The sequence below is a fragment of the Archocentrus centrarchus genome, chromosome 5, assembly GCF_007364275.1.
Source record: "Archocentrus centrarchus isolate MPI-CPG fArcCen1 chromosome 5, fArcCen1, whole genome shotgun sequence".
Taxonomy (NCBI): Eukaryota; Metazoa; Chordata; class Actinopteri; order Cichliformes; family Cichlidae; genus Archocentrus; species Archocentrus centrarchus.
In genome coordinates, this window is record NC_044350.1 from 33,816,731 (window position 1) to 33,833,898 (window position 17,168).

At 42.3% G+C, this 17,168-nt stretch overlaps 1 protein-coding gene across 1 annotated transcript; it reads right to left on the reverse strand.

The window, feature by feature from the left end:
* Positions 1-5,276: 5,276 nt before the first annotated feature.
* tomm34 (translocase of outer mitochondrial membrane 34) lies at positions 5,277-16,005 on the reverse strand. The gene is made up of 8 exons (XM_030730251.1): positions 15,793-16,005; positions 14,298-14,447; positions 12,639-12,738; positions 12,189-12,341; positions 11,575-11,747; positions 11,106-11,253; positions 9,751-9,877; positions 5,277-7,815 (listed from the first exon to the last, which is right to left on the reverse strand). Exons 2-8 carry the CDS (start codon positions 14,425-14,427, stop codon positions 7,714-7,716), a joined length of 933 nt encoding a protein of 310 aa, XP_030586111.1. The 5' UTR covers positions 14,428-14,447; positions 15,793-16,005; the 3' UTR covers positions 5,277-7,713.
* Between the last annotated feature and the right edge of the window lie 1,163 nt (positions 16,006-17,168).

Consider the following 17,168-nt stretch of genomic DNA (forward strand, 5'->3'; position numbering starts at 1 on the left):
AGGCAGAAAATGCAAACAGAAGGCTGCTGTTTCTGTGAAATAAGGAAGCATCAGGTATTTTTGGAGGGTCTCAGTAATTCTAGCTCGAACCTCCTCGCTCTGTTTTTAGTGTTTTGTTGCTCTGTTTGTTTGTTTACCTCCAGCCACAGCTGTTTTGGCGTGTTTACATATCCACAGATTTGCATTTTAACCGAAGGGAACGTCAGCCCAGCGTGGCTGTGATTAACTTTTGGAGTTGGACCAAACCACTGTGAGAAAGCAGATATTTCATTTTCACATCACACCTTCACAAACTCTTAGAAAAGACACACAAACTAAATAAATCTGAGTTATGATCGTGATATTCTCAAGGAAATATCAGACTGATGTGGTGGAGGTGTGCAGCTTCGACCCCTCCCCTCTCCGCTGTTGTGGTTTACTCTGGGACGATTGTGTAAAAAAAAAAAAAAATCAAACATGCAGAGCTCCCGCTGAGTTGATCCCTTGTGAATAAGGAAGCAGCTGAAAGTAGCTTTTGTTTTTCATCCATCATTCAGTTGTGTTGCTGTGTGTATGTACTGAATAATAATAATACTGTGTGTGATAAAGCTCCACATTTCTCCTCGGCTGAATGCTGCTTTGGACCGGGGTCGTTTTGATGGCCACACACCTGTGAGTAAAAGTGGCCACACCCCTAACCCCAGGAATCCAGGTTGATGAGCTGTTAAAAAATAAATCACTCACCCCACTGAGGATTATGATGGGGGAAACTATCCATAGAGACCGCCATAGAGGCGGTTTGTTGAGGTGCGTTTGGGGGTGCCTCGGGCGACCCTCAGAGGAACTGCAGTTTTTGACACACCCAGCCTGGAGTCTCCTGCTTGATGACCAGAGTCTGCCGCTAAAAACGTCCTGAATAAGTGACAGACGTGAAGCCTGACGCTGACCCTCTTACACTGAAGTATTTATGAGAGTACGGTGTTTGGGTCTGACTGACCTGCATCTGTTACATCTGCGAACTCTGAACACTGAGCTTGGATCAGGGTTCTGTGAGCGGGCCCATTAAACTGAAAAACTGCACCTGATTTACACCAATTCGGCCAGTCTCATGCTTAGGATCATCATCTTGAGTGTGGCTGCTGCTTTCATTCATGGAGTCCTATTATGACCACTTGAATATCTGCACTCTGCACTGGTAGTAGAGTGTGTAGGTGTGGCCAAAACCCTCCATTTTCAAAGTGCTCTGAGCTGGCACAGTCAGACGAAGTCACGCACAGCAGTCCCCCCCCCCCCCCCCCCCCCCCCCCCCCCGTGTGTGGAGTTTGCATGTTCTCCTCGTGTCTGCATGGATTTCCTCCCACAGTCCAAAGACATGCACTTACTGGGGTTAGGTTAATTGGCCACTCTAAATTAGGTGTGAATGGTTGTCTGTCTCTTTGTGCTGGCCCTGCAACAGGCTGGTGACCTGTGCAGGGTGTACCCTGCCTCGCGCCCTATGTCAGCTGAGATAGACCCTGAACAGGAGAAGTGGATGGATGGATGGATGGATCCCTGTCACCTCACCCGGCGCTCCCTTCAAGCGTGGACTGCAGACTCATTGAAATGGACTCTTCCTCATCACCAGCGATAACATTTTACCCAGAATTTGGATCAGCTTGAAAAAAAAAACTAGTTGGTGACCCGGCAGCGCGTACGGTCGAACTGCTCAGAACGAGAATGAGAACATCTGAGGATGTTGATCAGAGGTTTAAATCGAACTCTGGTTCGTTCAGAGACCCTTTTGAAGGATGTGGTCTGATTCCAAACTCCAGAGAACTTATTTTATGGTGAGAACCTGACCTGACCCAACCACCAGGTGTACGCTGCAAGTCTGAGCTAAACATCTTCCTGGTGTGCTTTGTATTCTGGGATGCAGCAGAGTGCACAGACTGTAGTAACTAGCCTGCTGCATTTAGTTCTGCCTGTAATGCCCAGACAAACATGAATAGTAGGAGTGCAGTTTTCATGTTATCCACTAGACCAGAACACAGCAGCTTTGTCCTGTACTTACCTTTTTGCTCCCTCATACACATCTGGCCAATAATAGGACTGATTGCTCTCGTGTGGTTTGTTGGGCCACATTTGGGTTTGCTTGTTTTCGCCATCAAAAGAAACCAAACCACAGGAAAAAGCTACAAGTCTGCAAATTCATCAACTGATTTGGACCAAACGAACTACAGGTGTGAAAAGACCCTAAAAGTATCCAGTTTGGCTGACCTCAATCAGGCAAACCAAATCAGGTAAGGGTTTTGTTTTTTAATTGTTCTGAAGGTTTTGAATACCTTCTATCTGCTGTGCGCATAGGTGCTGCCTTAATCACCGTGTTGTCCAGAGGATCACTAAGAAGTTAATCTAGAAGATCCATCACCTGTGGCAAGATTTTAAAAAATGTTTGGAAACAGAGGGAAGAGGGTTACTTCAGGCAATTCCTTCCACATTTCCAAGAAAAATGGAGAATCTGAGAATCTGAAGGCACCACTGCTGCAAACGGCTCTTTAAAGCTGGAGGATTTTTCCCCTCTAGCATACCTCAAAGTGAATATTACTGTGATGGAGGACCACGCTGGTCCCGAGCTGTATCAGTTTGACACATTTGCTTCGGCCTCAGTAATGCCCAAAGCCAGAGCTCGCACAGATGATGCAATCTGCAACCACTGCCGAGCCATGCGAGGGTCTGAGGGGAAATAACTCAGTCCTCTGGTGCTTGTGCAGCATCAAAGTACAAAACAATGCGCCAACAATGAGAGTTTCCAAAAACCTCCTATGAAGGATGAGCAGCTCTGCAGTGGACTGGTTCAAACTGTCGCCTCGCAGAAGCCTTGAAGCCTTCATATTACATTTGAAGGTCGAGTCTGGGGAAGGTCAGCTGCCTGCGTCTTATTATTTTAACGTGTTTTTACATATATATTTTCTCAGGGCTTTGAAATGCAGATTTGGCTAAAAATGTCTATTACTAACCGGACTGATCTTTTTTTTTCCATCACAGTTGAATCATTTGCGTTATCTCTAAACACTCTGAGTATATCGGGGCTCCGGCTGCGCTGCACTTTTGGATTTTCATTTGCTCGATCTTGTTTTCAGTCTCTGGGTTCTTCTCGTTAATACGGACTGTTGAGTCAACTTTGATGTGCTGTCTTTTTGAATATTTTATGGTGTGCATGCTCAGTGAGGAGAGGCTAAGCAGTGTGCGTGTGGATGATGGTTAACTGCTACTTGAGCATTGCACTTGTATTAAGGGCTGTGCAGGATTTGTGCATTGTGTACAGGAGAGGTTAAACCAAAGGTTTTGAGCTTAGTTACATATTTTAGGGTGTGTGCAAAATTTTACACACATGCAGGAATTGTTGAAGTGAAGTCAAAAAGCATAATGAGACATATTAGGAGAGAAACGTGTTTTTCTTTGGATCCTGTTTCATTTTTAAATTTGCTGCAAAATCCCAGTTTTTTTTTTTTTTTTGGTTTTGTTTTTTACTGCAGTCCAGAGGAAAGTCGAGCTGCTGTGGTTCTTTCTCCTTTTTCTTTTTTTTTAAAGTGAAGTTGTTGGCTTCTCTGCCGCCTGTCTGAACTGGACCGGATCTGAGGAAGGAGTCATGTCTGAGGGCGCTGCCAACAAAAACAGCACTTATCTCAATTTCTTAGTTGCACTTTTGATTTGAGGCCGATGCGTGTGCAGCTGAGGAAGAAGAACTCCAAATACAACAAATGTTAAGCATGAATTAAAGTTTCTGAAATAAAAATGAAACAAAACATGACTCTATACAAAAAAAGCTAGATTGCCAAAATTTGAATCCTTGGGGAGAGCAGAAAGATTCAGACACACTTGAACTTCCTCTCCATCAAGAAAAGTTGCTTTCCAAAAAAAATTGCAACAAGTAGGCCAAGAGTGTGAGAAATGACTCTCTACAGGTTCATTTATTTCAAGTTAAATGTGTCAAGTGTGAATTTTTACAATCAAATGCTTCAGAACTGGGAAGAAAGGTAAATGAAGTCACTCTGAATGGCTGTTGCTGCCAGATGGGTCTGAGTATCATGTGGGATTTTCGCACACTCCTCTAGAGGACGGTCCAGAAAAGGAAAAAATACCATGAGCAGCAGCTCTCTGGGAGAAAATGCCTCGTTGAGGTCAGAGGAGAATGGGCAGACTGCTTCGAGCAGATAGGAAGACAACGGAAACTAAACCTCTCGTTACATCTGAGGTACGCAGAAGAGCATCTCTGAACGCACGACAAACCTCGATGCTGATGGGCTGCAGCAGCAGAACTCTGCACTACATCCTATTTCTGTCAGCTAAGAACAGGAAACTCAGGCTACAATTCACTCGCTCACCAAAACTGCACAACAGAAGACTGGAAAAAATGTTCCCGGGCCTCACGGGTCTCCACTTCTGCTGTGACGTCCAGATGGTTGGGTCAGAATTTGTGATAAAAAGCATGAACTCATGGATCCATCTGGCTTTGCATCAACAGTGCAGACTAATTGTGATTTAATGGTGTGGGGGATGTTTTCTTGGCACACTTTTTGGCCTCTTTGTACCACCTGAGCATTGTTTGAACACCACAGCCTGCCTGAGTGTTGTTGCTGATCATGTCCGTCCATTTATGACCACCAGTGTTTAGACACAAAGTCCAGATCATCTCAGGATGGCTTCTTTCCTTTTGCAGCTGTCTAAATGTGCATGCAAACACCACACATGAGCAGCAGTGGATTTTCTAATCCAGTGGGAGGATGTTTGTGTGGTTGTGTTGTCTGCATTGACAATTCAGGACAACACAGTGAACCGTGCATGCAAGTCTGCACTGAGCCGCACAAGATGATTAAATTTATGTTGATCAGAACAGCCACGGTCGAATATAATTTTTTTTCTTCTACAAATGTATAAAAAACAAATGCTGAATATCTATATACTGTTTGTAAATATATGTACACGTTTATAGTAGTCTGTGTTAACAGGAGGATATGTTCCACCTGTTTACACAGAAAATATAAACTACTTCCTGTGTTAACAGAAGGATATTTCCTGGTGGCTTCAACAGTCTGGTACACCACCACATGTAAACAGTGAACTCTTGTTAGTAGGAGTGCAGACTCTTGCCAGTCAGCTTTACGAGTGCTAGTAGAGGTGTAGTTAGTTTACTGTACAGCTGTGAGTGGCAGTGGTTTTATCTAGTGCTCTGCCACATGCTGTCCTAATTTCCAGTGTTTTATTTAGAAGAAGAAGAAGAAGACAGATGTAGTCATTCTTGTTTTTTTTTTTCCCCTCAATTTTTATTTTCAGTTAAAACAGAAACAGGTGACAAAACCAACATAAGCTGCAAAAAGAGCAGAGAGCAGAATAACAGGATCAGGCGTAGACGTGCTTCACAAAGTTTCCCTGAATGAATAACTTGACATACGTGTGGAGGAGCTCATTACAAACATGATTGTAGTTTCAGCAGATGATGGATGGAGACAGGCACTTTAGGCAGGATGGAGATGCAGAGCTACAGCAGATTCATTAGAAATTTCACTTGTTCCACAATACAATGAAGTATAAGGATCACAGAATGAGACAGTACTTTGTATTTAAGGACCTGTGTGAGGCCAGTACTACTTGGTTTACATGCTGCATGTCAGGCAGAAGGGGAGCTGATGCTGACCCTCACTTACAAACCAGCCTCTCGGCGTGCACTAGGGGGCGTCGGTTTGCCGAAACGAGGAGGTAAGAATGTTTCCTGTGTCGTCTGATCGATACGATATGAGCCGGTTTCACGATAATGGCGGTAAAAAGACCAGAGGAGGATTCTGCTTTGTTGTAATTTGAAGCGTAGAGCACTGCAGGTTTCACTTCTGGTTCGCTCGTCTTTACGTAGGTGTGGGCTTTTTTTTTAATTTACTTATAGATGCAGAAAGGAGGTCTGTGGTTACACGTTTTCACACTGAGTCGCCTGTTCACCTGGTCTTCCTAACAAGTGACTACAGAAATTATCGGGGACGACATCACCCCAAACACACAACAGCTTAGTGCTGTGATGGTAACGTTCTCAGCAACCTTGATGTAGTCTGTTTCTAGCAGGCGAGTCAAAGATGGGCCCAGAACTGGCTCACTGTTGAGTGAGAGCCCAGTCAATAAGCTACACTGTAACAACGCTGTGCAATAAACTGTTACAGTTTAATCACAACATGTGATTTACTAGGTTCACTGTCATCTGCACACATGGACACAAAAGACGTGACTATTTTCAGACTGCACAACTTTTCATTCAACATACAATCTGTGAGCAGCTCGGCCCACCTGAGATCAAACTGGGCCACACGTGGACCTCGAACTTTAACACTCCTGGTTTATATCCTAACATTAGCACGTTACTTCTTACAACTGCATTTTCTAAAAACTAAATCCTAAATGCATCAATTTTTAATGATTATCATGCTGAACAAAACATGCAAGCATTACAAAACGTTATTCCCCGCTGAGCTTCCTTCCCGTGATAATCCGAATCCCATTCGCTTTTTGTTGTGGAAACCACGGCAATGCAAATTTCCGGGTTGACCTACCAAACCAAAAGGTCATTCCTTCAACACGTCGAGATCTGCTGCATCGCTCCACCTTCCAACAACAGAATAATTAAAAGGCGCAAGAACTGGCAAAGAAACGCAGAGCCCCGTATTCCAGGTAATTAAACCTAATGCATACACGATGTAGCGCTAAGCTGCAAAGGCTGCAGTCAAACAACCATCTGATTCTTCTGAGGAAGTCTCTGTAAACTATCCTATATGGCATGGACATTATAAATATCAAAGCACCAAGAAACAGAAACATAACAAACATGGGATAAATAAGTACACTACCTGAGAGTAAAACATGTGAAATGATGTTAACTAGGAAATCAAACACAGAACAAACCTCTATGATCACCAGTGTTTCCACAGGCTTGGTGATTTAACTCTAAAGCGGGCTTCCCAGCAGGAACCGATTTCTTAGAAAAACTATTTCAGCGCAGAACAGCATTTCTCAGATTTCTGTGTCATGTCTGATTACATTTTGCTTACGTTTTGGAGCATTCAGCTGTAAACAGACTTGACAGACCTGTTATGTGGTCCAAGTGTTTCACAGGGGTTGGATATGAGCCACAGTCCAGGGATGGTCTTTGCTTTTCCTTGTGATTGTCCTGTGAGCTGAATTTATTTGTCGAAATCTACAATAAGTTCAAACGTAAGTTCTGGCACCCAGCAGGAGCTCCACGCGTCAGCCGACTGCCTGATGACGTTTTACAAATGTGAAAGTAAAGGTTTATTCTCAGAACCTGGATGATGTGTGTCAGTAAAATAAATAACCATACATGCTGGATTATTGGAAGCTGACAAGCTAAAACTGGTAAAAGACAAATATTTCGAAGGCTGCTTGATTTCTATTCCAACATCAGTTCTGATTAACCGGAGTTTCGTTTTCCAGAAGCATCCTGACACCAACTTCATGTCTGTTCAAGTGAGAGTAAACGGCTCAAACAGGAATTGAGTGTGAAGGGACTTTTGGGAAACACCGGCCTGGTCTCGGACTCAAAGAGGGTAGAATCACATCACTGCTCTGCTCCACTGATTCTTCTTATTTATTTTTTAAACAAACACAAACAAACAAAAGTAAAAAGGATTTTGTTTGGCTCTTTGCTGTCAGAGCAGTGACAGATCCTTACCACTGCCTCCAGTCCCTGACTTGTCCTCATTTCTTCTTCTGCACCTCCTGCAGCAGCTTCAGGGCGGCCGTGTTCTTTGGTTCCACTTTCAGCAGACTGTTCAGGTCGTCCACGCAGGCTTTGACGTCCTGCAGAGGTGAAGCAAAAAACGTCTCAGAGATTAAAGCCGAAACGATGCTGACGAGGGCGGAAAAACCGGAGACAGTGAGATGAAACATTCTGAGCTGTGCCATCGTTAACTACAAGCAACAGAGTTCATATTACAGTGTAATTTAATCCATGGTTGATATATTACAGTTTCTCAGAAGGCCAACTTTAAAATTTCACTGTGAAACCTGAAAACAAATCAACAAGAAACAAAATAGGTTCAAATTTCTCTCCTAGCTGACGATAACTTCTAGTTCTGAACTATGTTTATGTAGAAAAACATGTTACTGTATTTGATGTTTGTGAGAATATAAAAACAAACAGCAGCCCTTTGTTACAGCAGCCAATGCGCAGCTTAGTGTTCCTGCACAGACTGTACTGGGGGGGGTTACCCAAGCCTATTTTGCGATTTAGTTTTCAGTTTTTATCCACCTGAAAAAATTCACTTTGGAGGAATCTCCTCTCTTATTTTGACGGTTCAGGTGATGCTCTGGTCCTAGCCACAGTCTGACCAGGTTGTTGTTGTTGTGGCAGTCCTCGATGTCCTTCAAACATTTTAACTCTCATCCTGTGACCGGTCACAGTCCAACTCCACCATCGTGGACTGCATCTGCCAATGGCGGCTCCTGTTCTGTTCTGGAGACCTGCTGGGAGCTGGAGGGTCACTCGGACCAGATGCAGAGCAGAACAGGAACTACTGTCACCAGCTTCACAGACAGTAGAGTTTGACTTCCTCCACAGGCTGAGGAACTGACTGAAGAGGAAGCTGATAATTGTTTTGTTACTTATTTAAATAAAACATAAGCTTAACTCCTTTTGTTCACTCACAAATTCAATCCAATTCTGTGGGAAACACTAAACGCAGGTAAACAAGTGACACTAACGACACACAGAAGGATCTCGTGTGTTTAAATACTGTGAAAGTGGAAGAGGAGGCAGCTGGACCCTCCTCTGTTTCTCCTTCCCAACTGCATCTTCATAAGAGGATTGTTGAGGTTTTCTCTGTAACACTGCAGGATCTTTAAAAAAAAATCCATCTCAAAGTGGATCGAGGTTTGGATGCAGAAGGTCGCACAGCAAAAAAGCAGCAAGAGAACCAGCAGCTCTGCAGCTGTGGTGCGCTCAGTGTAGCGGCACACGAACCAGCTCTGGTCGACGTGGTCATCCAACTCTGCAGAGCAGAAGGAGGTCTACCAATGCCAGCTGCAGTCCAAGACGACGGAGAACAAGTTCCTCTCTGGAGAAGCAGCTGAATTATATCAAGTCCGTAAGTAAGACAGGAAGTGGGGAGAGCTGGGGCTAACTGGTTAGCTGCTGAACGTTTGAAATAAGAGTGAACAAAGTGATTGCAGATAGCACTGACTGCCCCAGTCTGTGTGTGGGAAACACTGCCTTCTGCTGTGCTGAATGATGTGTTATTGAGATTCAGCATTTTCCTGAGGTTGACTGCAAAATAAAAGACTCATGTTGCACTTATCAAAAGAAAAGACGACCATAAATAAAGCTAATAAAATATTTCCTTTACTTGGGCTGGGAGCTTATCTGCTGCCCAGGGCAATAGAAAATGAGACCCTGATAATTGGATATCTAGACAGAAATCACATTAAACCATAGCAGGTTGAAATGAAGGAAAATCGTCTCTCTTCTTGTCTTTTTGACAACTCAAACCTCCAAACGCAGAGTTGAAATTTGCACTTCATGGAGCTGTGAGTGCCGAGCTCACTGTCTCCTCTGTGCGTGTGGAATACTAATGAGGAGAGGCTGCCAGGGGAAACATCAGTAATCATCAAGGCAGGGAAATCTTTTTTCTTCTGCCGCTTACACTGAAAACCTGAAGACACCTTTGAAACCAACGCCTGATTACTTTGTGTGGGAATCAGAACCTGAAGTGGAGCGATGAAGCCTTATGCTCTTACCTTGAGTTCCTTGTGAGCCTGAGCCCTCCTATAGAGAGCCTTGACATTGCTGCTGTCAATCATCAGCGCCTCGTCACAGTCTCTGACGGCGTCTCTGTACTGCTTCACCGACAGGTAGCACAGCGCCCTGATCACGCACACACACACAGTAAAACACAATTCAACATCTGAAAGCTTCTTTAACAGAAGGTCCAGCCAAACACAAGGTGGCCTGTCCGTACCTCCAATCTGAATACATTTTTTTTCATTTATTACCTCACACTCTGTCGCTAATGTTATCATGATGCATTAGATATGACCCAAAAAAAATCTGACGTTTTGTTACATGTATCAAAGCACTGATCCGATCAGATCACTCAAAAATGGCTGTATTTAAATTTATACCTACACCTCCCAGTTCATTTCATGAGCTTTCTTCACAAAACCAAAGCTCTACTATAAAAGCTTTCCCCTCCGTGAATCACCACCTTATTGTGATGGGGGGGTACGTGTGTCCCAGCAATCCCAGGGGCTATGTTGTCTGGGGGCTTTCGCCCCTTGGTAGGGTCTCCCAAGGCAAATTGGTCCTTGGTCAGCCTTCTTGGCCCCTGGAGCCGCTTTTCCACAGTATTTGAACCGTTCAGCGGTTTTTCCATCGCGGAAGCACTCGGTGCTCGGCCGAAAAACGGGTTCAACTCCGGCCCCGCAAACTAGCTGGTCTCGAACCAAGAACACGTGATGAAAGCGGCAGAAGGGCGTGACTCCACAGTGGGTAGGCATTCGCCTTGCAGCCGGAGGGTTGCCGGTTCGAGCCCCTGTCCCTGCGCTGCGCTGTGTCCTTAGGCAAGACACTTAAACCTAACAGCAGCGCCGGTCTCTGCTCGTCTCTGGATGAGTGCGATCATTTCGTTGTGCGCTTAATGACAATGAGTTGAATCTAACATCTACAATGTTGGACGACCTGTGCAGGGTCCAGGTATCACCTCTCATGCTACCAGCAGTGACTCTGACCCTAGCCAACTGCAAAACTGGTGAAAAAAACAGTCAGAAAAGATGAGGAGGGAAAACAATGAGTGTCCTCTTGGGGGGTTGTCTCATTGTTGCCCCTCTAGTGCAACTGTTGTTAATTTAATTAACACCAAAGCAGATTAACAGCCCCCTCTGATACTTACCTGATCAGATCAATATCACAGATATGTAACTGACTTGATGTCAGATTAAAAGTGTAATTTTTGGGGGGCAGTGTATTATTATACATACAGTATATATTTAGCTAAATCTGTAGGAGTCTTTTTTTTTTAAACAGGACCAAATAGATTATGATGGATGATACAAGTTGGAGCAATATTAATATGACACAGATGCTCAGTGCTCACCGGTTTGTATAGGTGGTGACTTCTGTGGGGTTGTGTTTGAGGCTCTGGCTGTACTTCTCTATGGCCTTCTTGTGCTCTCCTTTCTTCACCAGGTTGTTGCCTTCGTCTTTCAGCGCCTGAGCTTTCTTGATTTCCTTATCACTGGGAGCTGAGAAGAACAAAAGGAGAGAAACGAGAAGATTTTGAATATGATGACGTCGCTCCAGCTCCAAGTAGCTTTAAAAAAAATCCACTGAAAGTGCAAATCAGAGACTATGAAGCTGATTTTTTTTTTTTTTACATTGTTTATAATTTCTTCATAATGTGAAGAATTTTTTTCAGCGAATGCCAATACCACATAAAAAATTAAAATCTAATGCATCAACATGTCAACTGTTATTTCAATTTGCTGACACTAACAAGGCTTTCTTATATAAATAAAAAGAAACATAAATTCTGTGAGAAGATCATTTTTCATAAACCTTCGTACCGCGTTTGTTTGTTTGCCTGGTGCCATTCTGCTGCGGTGTTGGCTTTGGTTGGCTGGCGTTGGCTGCAGACTGTTGGGCAAGTTTCTCCTTCACAGAGAGGGGAACTGTGGGAATGGGAGGAAGCTTTTCTCTCCACGATGGACCGTCTGTCTCTGTGAGCGCCTTTGTCATCCTGAGAAACAGTGAAAGCAGTTACAAGAATGTGAACAGAGAAGAAACTGAAAGGAAAAAAAGCCCGAGTGCTTTTTAATCACCAACAACAACAACAACTGCAAACTTGTAAAAAACTTGATTTTTCTAACCCTTAATCTCAGAACAGAAAGGTAATAAGTTAACAAGTAAAAACAGGTGGAAATGTGCAGATTTGTACATTTTTCAAATTAAAATACTGTCAAGGTTTTTTTAGGGGGCCCTTGGCTGACTGTCCCATATTCAATAATATACTGTCTGTCAATCTATAACAGCAAACCTTACTGTAAATAAAGAAATCAGAGCAATGCAGTAACACCAGCATCAGTTTAATTAGAAGTTTTATCCACTCTATATTCTGAAATACATTTTATCTGCTTCAAATATCTGACAGAAGCATACAGTGATTACTCAGCCAGCTAACCTGTTGGTGCCATCGTGAGCAGCTGCTATGTTGCAGTCGATCTGAAGAGCAGTTTTGTAGTCTACGTAAGCCTGCCTGTAACGCTCCAGAGCTTCGTAGGCAGCAGCGCGACGAAGCAGAGACTTCACATTGAAAGCGGACAACTCCAGAGACCTGAAACAAAACGTGTACCAATCACCACTTGGACAATCTGTCCAGTCAAGACAGCAGAATGGGCTCATTGTTATATTAACAATGTAACAATAAGCTTAATAAACAAAGCTACAGAAGTCTATCAACATCTGAAATGTTTCTTTCAAAACATCCCTTTTATTTCATGCACTGGAAAATATTCCTTAGATTAAATTACCAAAAGAGTTTCTCACAGAACCAAACACATCCAAATAAAAAAAACAGGGTGTAAATCTTTAAAAACAATGCATGAAATATACATCATAACTGCACACTCACATATTGCAGTCTTTCACACATTCCCCACAGTTGCCATCCTTCAGGTAGCTGGCTGCACGGTTTGAATACAAAATGGCCAAATCCTCTGGATTCTTTTTACCTTGACAGGAAAAACAGTTTGTTTAAGAGGAATTCTTCAACAAGCGACAAATGATTCTGTCAATCCGAAGACACGCAGGGAAGACCGACTGTCAGCATGACAAACGGAGAGGGACCTGGATCAGCGGAGAAAACATTCATTAAATGGTCAGGAAACAAAAAACCCCACAGTATCGTAGTGTTGTCAAGTAGTTTGGAAAATATTTTAAGGACTAAAGTTTTTCCTAATCAATTTACACAGACTACAAAAACTGTTTATAATCTAAATAATCAGCAACTTCCCAAAAAAATGCTTCAATTCAAAGATTCAAATTTATTGTCAATTTGCTGTATCCACAGGACGTACAGGAAACACTGTTTTTCTCTCACCTTAGTACAAAAGAAGAGCTACGAAAAGTTAAAAGGACACTCCAGGGAATAATGAAAATCAAACCTCTCTTTGCTGTTCCCTGTTATACAACAGAGAAAATGTTTCTTCTTGGGGAAGAGGGTTTAGAAGAATTGATCCCTTTTTTCTTTTTATTACCTCCACCAAGGAGGTTATGTTTTCGGTCGCGTTGGTTTGTCTGTTTGTTTGTCAGCAGGATTACTCCAAAAGTTATGAACGGATTTCGATGAAATTTTGTAGAGTGGTTGGAAATGACAAGAGGAAGAAGTGATTTTGGTGGTGATCCGGATCACGATCTGGATCCAGGAATTTTTTTTAAGGATTCCTCACTATTGCGGGATAGGGGGATATTGTTGTCTGGGAAAAATGAAAGATTATTTCACAGTATTTAGATACACGTATTACAGCGTCAGTGACCCGATGGCCTTGGCGGAGGTTTGCGCTCTCTGAGTGCTTCTAGTTTGAAAATGTTTTAAATGTTGTATTTTGTGACCCCCGTCTGTGAAAAACACCACATATGTACATATTGCCTGCTTGTTGTAATAATAATAATTTTTTATTTCTAAGGCAATAACACTAAGAAATGTTTTTCTTGGTGTGCAACAACAGAAATGCAAGGACTCTGGGCTTAAAACAGAAAAACAAAAGATCTTAATTTACAAAAAAATAAAGTGTATGCCATATGCCAGGATTTTTTTATGTAATATTGTTTGTAGTATATGTATTTTTAATATACTACAACATGTATTTCAAATCTTACTTTATAATATTTTCAGCTATTAATTTCTAGGGTGAGCAGACCTGTGTTTCCGCCAAAAAGCTGACACCCGAATGCGACTGGGCTGTCGGACTAATGCTAAGAACCGCGCCCGCTTGCTAATTGTGATGCTAGCAAACCAGTTAAATTCTCAGCCCAGCGCAGCACTGAGCGATCAACCGCTGGCTAGAAATCTGTATTTATGTAAAATAGGGTAACGGACTAATAACCTTTACTATTAAATAATTGCCTATTTTACTGTATGTTGACCTTTTAAGCTTACATGCATAGTAACCCTCCAACGGCCCTTTTTAAGTCAGGAACAAATGCAGTTCTAATCGAATATACTTTATACTCTTTTCTGTGTGTGTGTGTGTGTGCTCGTGTGTGTGTGTGCTCAGGTTATAACACTTACTGGACTTCTCCAGCTCTTTGATTGCCTGGCTGTAGAGATTGGTGGCGTCTCCATACTGGCCTGCCTTGAAACATTCATTGCCGGCTTGTTTCAGCTCCGACCAGGACTTGGACTTCTGTTTTGGAGGCATGTCTTCTTGTTAACTTTTACCTGAAATGATTAAACAATATTTGCTCTGTGTGTATTAAAACAACATTTGACAGCTCAAAATTAAGAATTCTCACTGATGAAATGTTGTATTTCTCTTGCTATAAACTGAAGGTACAATGTGGACCTTCCTGCCTCAACGTAGTAGCTGAATGTGGCACATGTTTCTACAATTTTGTAAAGCAAGAAAGTGATATATTAATTGTTAAAAACAGCTGTGTTTAGGTTTCAGTCGAAGAGGATCTATTTTCAGTCTTTGTCAAAGATTCTCTTTTGTGTGTGTGTGTGTGTGTGTGTGTGTGTGTGTGTGTGTGTGTGTGTGTGTGTGTGTGTGTGTGTGTTGGTGGGGGGAACTGTCACCATGATACAAAATTCTGAGTTTGCCATTAACGTCATGATTTTACATTTACAGGTCCAAACCGTGCCAGGAAGAACTTCTGAGGGTGTCACTGACATAGCCATAATTATTACTGTTAATAATAGGTTAATATGGGGTGTAACCTAACATAAATTCTCATCTCTACAGGTGATGACAAGATAATCATATACAGTCACTGTTTTAAGAGTTGTTTTTTTTTATTCAAGTGTTTAAGCCAACTATCAGCCACTCATGTCAAGACCGGTCTCAGTCCCTATTAAACAAACTGCTGTGAAATTTGAGCCTTACCAACTGGTTTTAAGCCGAATAAAGTTATATTGCCTCTCTTATAACTCAAAAGCAACAATGTTTGGACCACAAAATGATAAATTGCCTGAATCCAACTTTGGAGCTGGATGAAGAAAATGCTGGATGTGGATAACATGGATCCCTTATATAAATGAAGTCATCATCACACACTTTGGATCCACTCTAAAATACACTGTCAGACATAACTCTAACATATACCCTGATTAATATATAAACTGTAGCTGTACTGTAAAACAGACAGATGACTCCTTAAAGCACTGCAACAACCATAAAAAATTACTGATGTGGAAGGTAGCTCGCATTATTCACAGGCATGACAAACCAGTTAAATCTCGATTTACAAACTACACACAGGTTTCTAAATTTTTTACGCTTGTTTATTTAGCTGTGTGCTAATCTGGTACCTAGCCACATACAGTTGCTCAGGCAGATTCTGTTCATGACATTTTCTCCAAACTAACACTTAGAGCTTAGTCTGAAAACGAGCCACATCTGGACTTTGTTTCCTCGAGATGTACTTCGCTTAAATTCGTGTTATTCCCACTCCTTCTGCCGGTTAGCTCGCTATCTAAGTAAAGCTAACTCGTGTGGGTGAATGGTGTTTTTGTGACAGCTAACTTAGCGGAATAGCCTAGCTGTGCTAATGTTAGCAGGTCTTACCGGCTGCTCAGTCTGAGAGATCACAACAAGGAAGTTCCCCTCCTCACAAACTATCCGTAACTCTTGTGAACACTGCTAATAATCGCATTACTCTGTGCATGGATGTTGTCCGGTGTCTCAGACCCACGCTCTGCCTGCGTAGGGGGTTTATTAGAGGGGGAGGTATGTGGAACTTGCCGGGTAGCTCTAGTAACTTCTCGGTTTGCTATATCGGTTTCGCTTCGTTTTAACGTTGCGTTCAGGTACTGTGGAAAGTGTAGGACTTTCATTAGCGTGGCGCGTCCTCTAGCGACCGTTGCATCACACGTGTGGTGAGAGACCAGAGACCACAAATGACTCACCGATGGAGTTTCCAGCAGTACTTGACAGTTTTCGTTTTACAGCACAAAAAAAAATTCAGATTTTCCACAAACAGTTCAGTGTGTGACCACTGAACAATACGGCGTAAGCACGCTTTACTTTCGAAGTGAAATTCCTTTGGACCAACCCTCCCAGAATTTGAACGCATCATGAGATAGGGAGAAGCAGTTGTTCAGTTTCTATTTAGAGAGCAAGAGACAAATCTCGCGATGGTACCATGAAGAACTCCAATGTCTAAAGGTCTGTTTTCGAATCGAAAGTAGATCTGTTAATTTATTGATTACTGCTCTTAAGATGCATTTCTTTTAATGCTCTTACTGTATTTTATTGATTATATTTTTTTTGTTGTACTGTCATATTTCAGTACCCCTTTCTGACCTTTCCTGCATTTGAAAGATGCACAATAATAGTAATACATTTACAATGCATTTTCTTTTCCTTGTGTGAATACAGCGCTGTGAAAAGGTATTTACCCCTTCTTGTTTTTTTATTTGTTTGCTTTTTTTTTTACATATTTGTCACGCTTACTTGAAGCAAATTTTAATATTAGACAACGATAAATGATTATTTCATTTATTAAGGGAAAAAGCTATTCAAACCTACCAGGCCTGATTACTGCCAGACCTATTCAATCAAGAAATCCCTTAAAATGACAAAGTGAAGAAGGCTAAAAGATTTCAGCACATCATGGCATAATCTAAAGAAACTCAAGAACAGATGAGAAACAAAGTCACTGACATCTGCCAATCTGGAAAGGGTTACAAGGCCATTTCTAAGGCTTTGGGACTCCAGAGAACCACGGTGAGAGCCATTATCCACAAATTCAGAAAACCTGGATCAGTGCAGAACCTTCCCAGGTGTGGTCAGCCTACCAAAATTACTCCAGAAGGTCACAGAACCAAAAACACCATCTGAAGAACTGCAAGCCTCGCTTGCCTCAGTTAAGATCAGAGTTCATGATTCAACAATAAGAAAGAGACTGGGCAAAAGGGACACCCATGGGAGAGCTCCAAGGT

Coding starts and splice junctions, on each gene's coding strand:
- tomm34 (XM_030730251.1), bottom strand. CDS start 14,427: ATGCCTCCAAAACAGAAGTCCAAGTCCTGGTCGGAGCTGAAACAAGCC. Junction 12,342..12,638: donor TGTGTGAAAGACTGCAATAT/GTGAGTGTGCAG, acceptor GTTTTGTTTCAG/GTCTCTGGAGTTGTCCGCTT. Junction 11,254..11,574: donor CAGGCAAACAAACAAACGCG/GTACGAAGGTTT, acceptor TGTTCTTCTCAG/CTCCCAGTGATAAGGAAATC.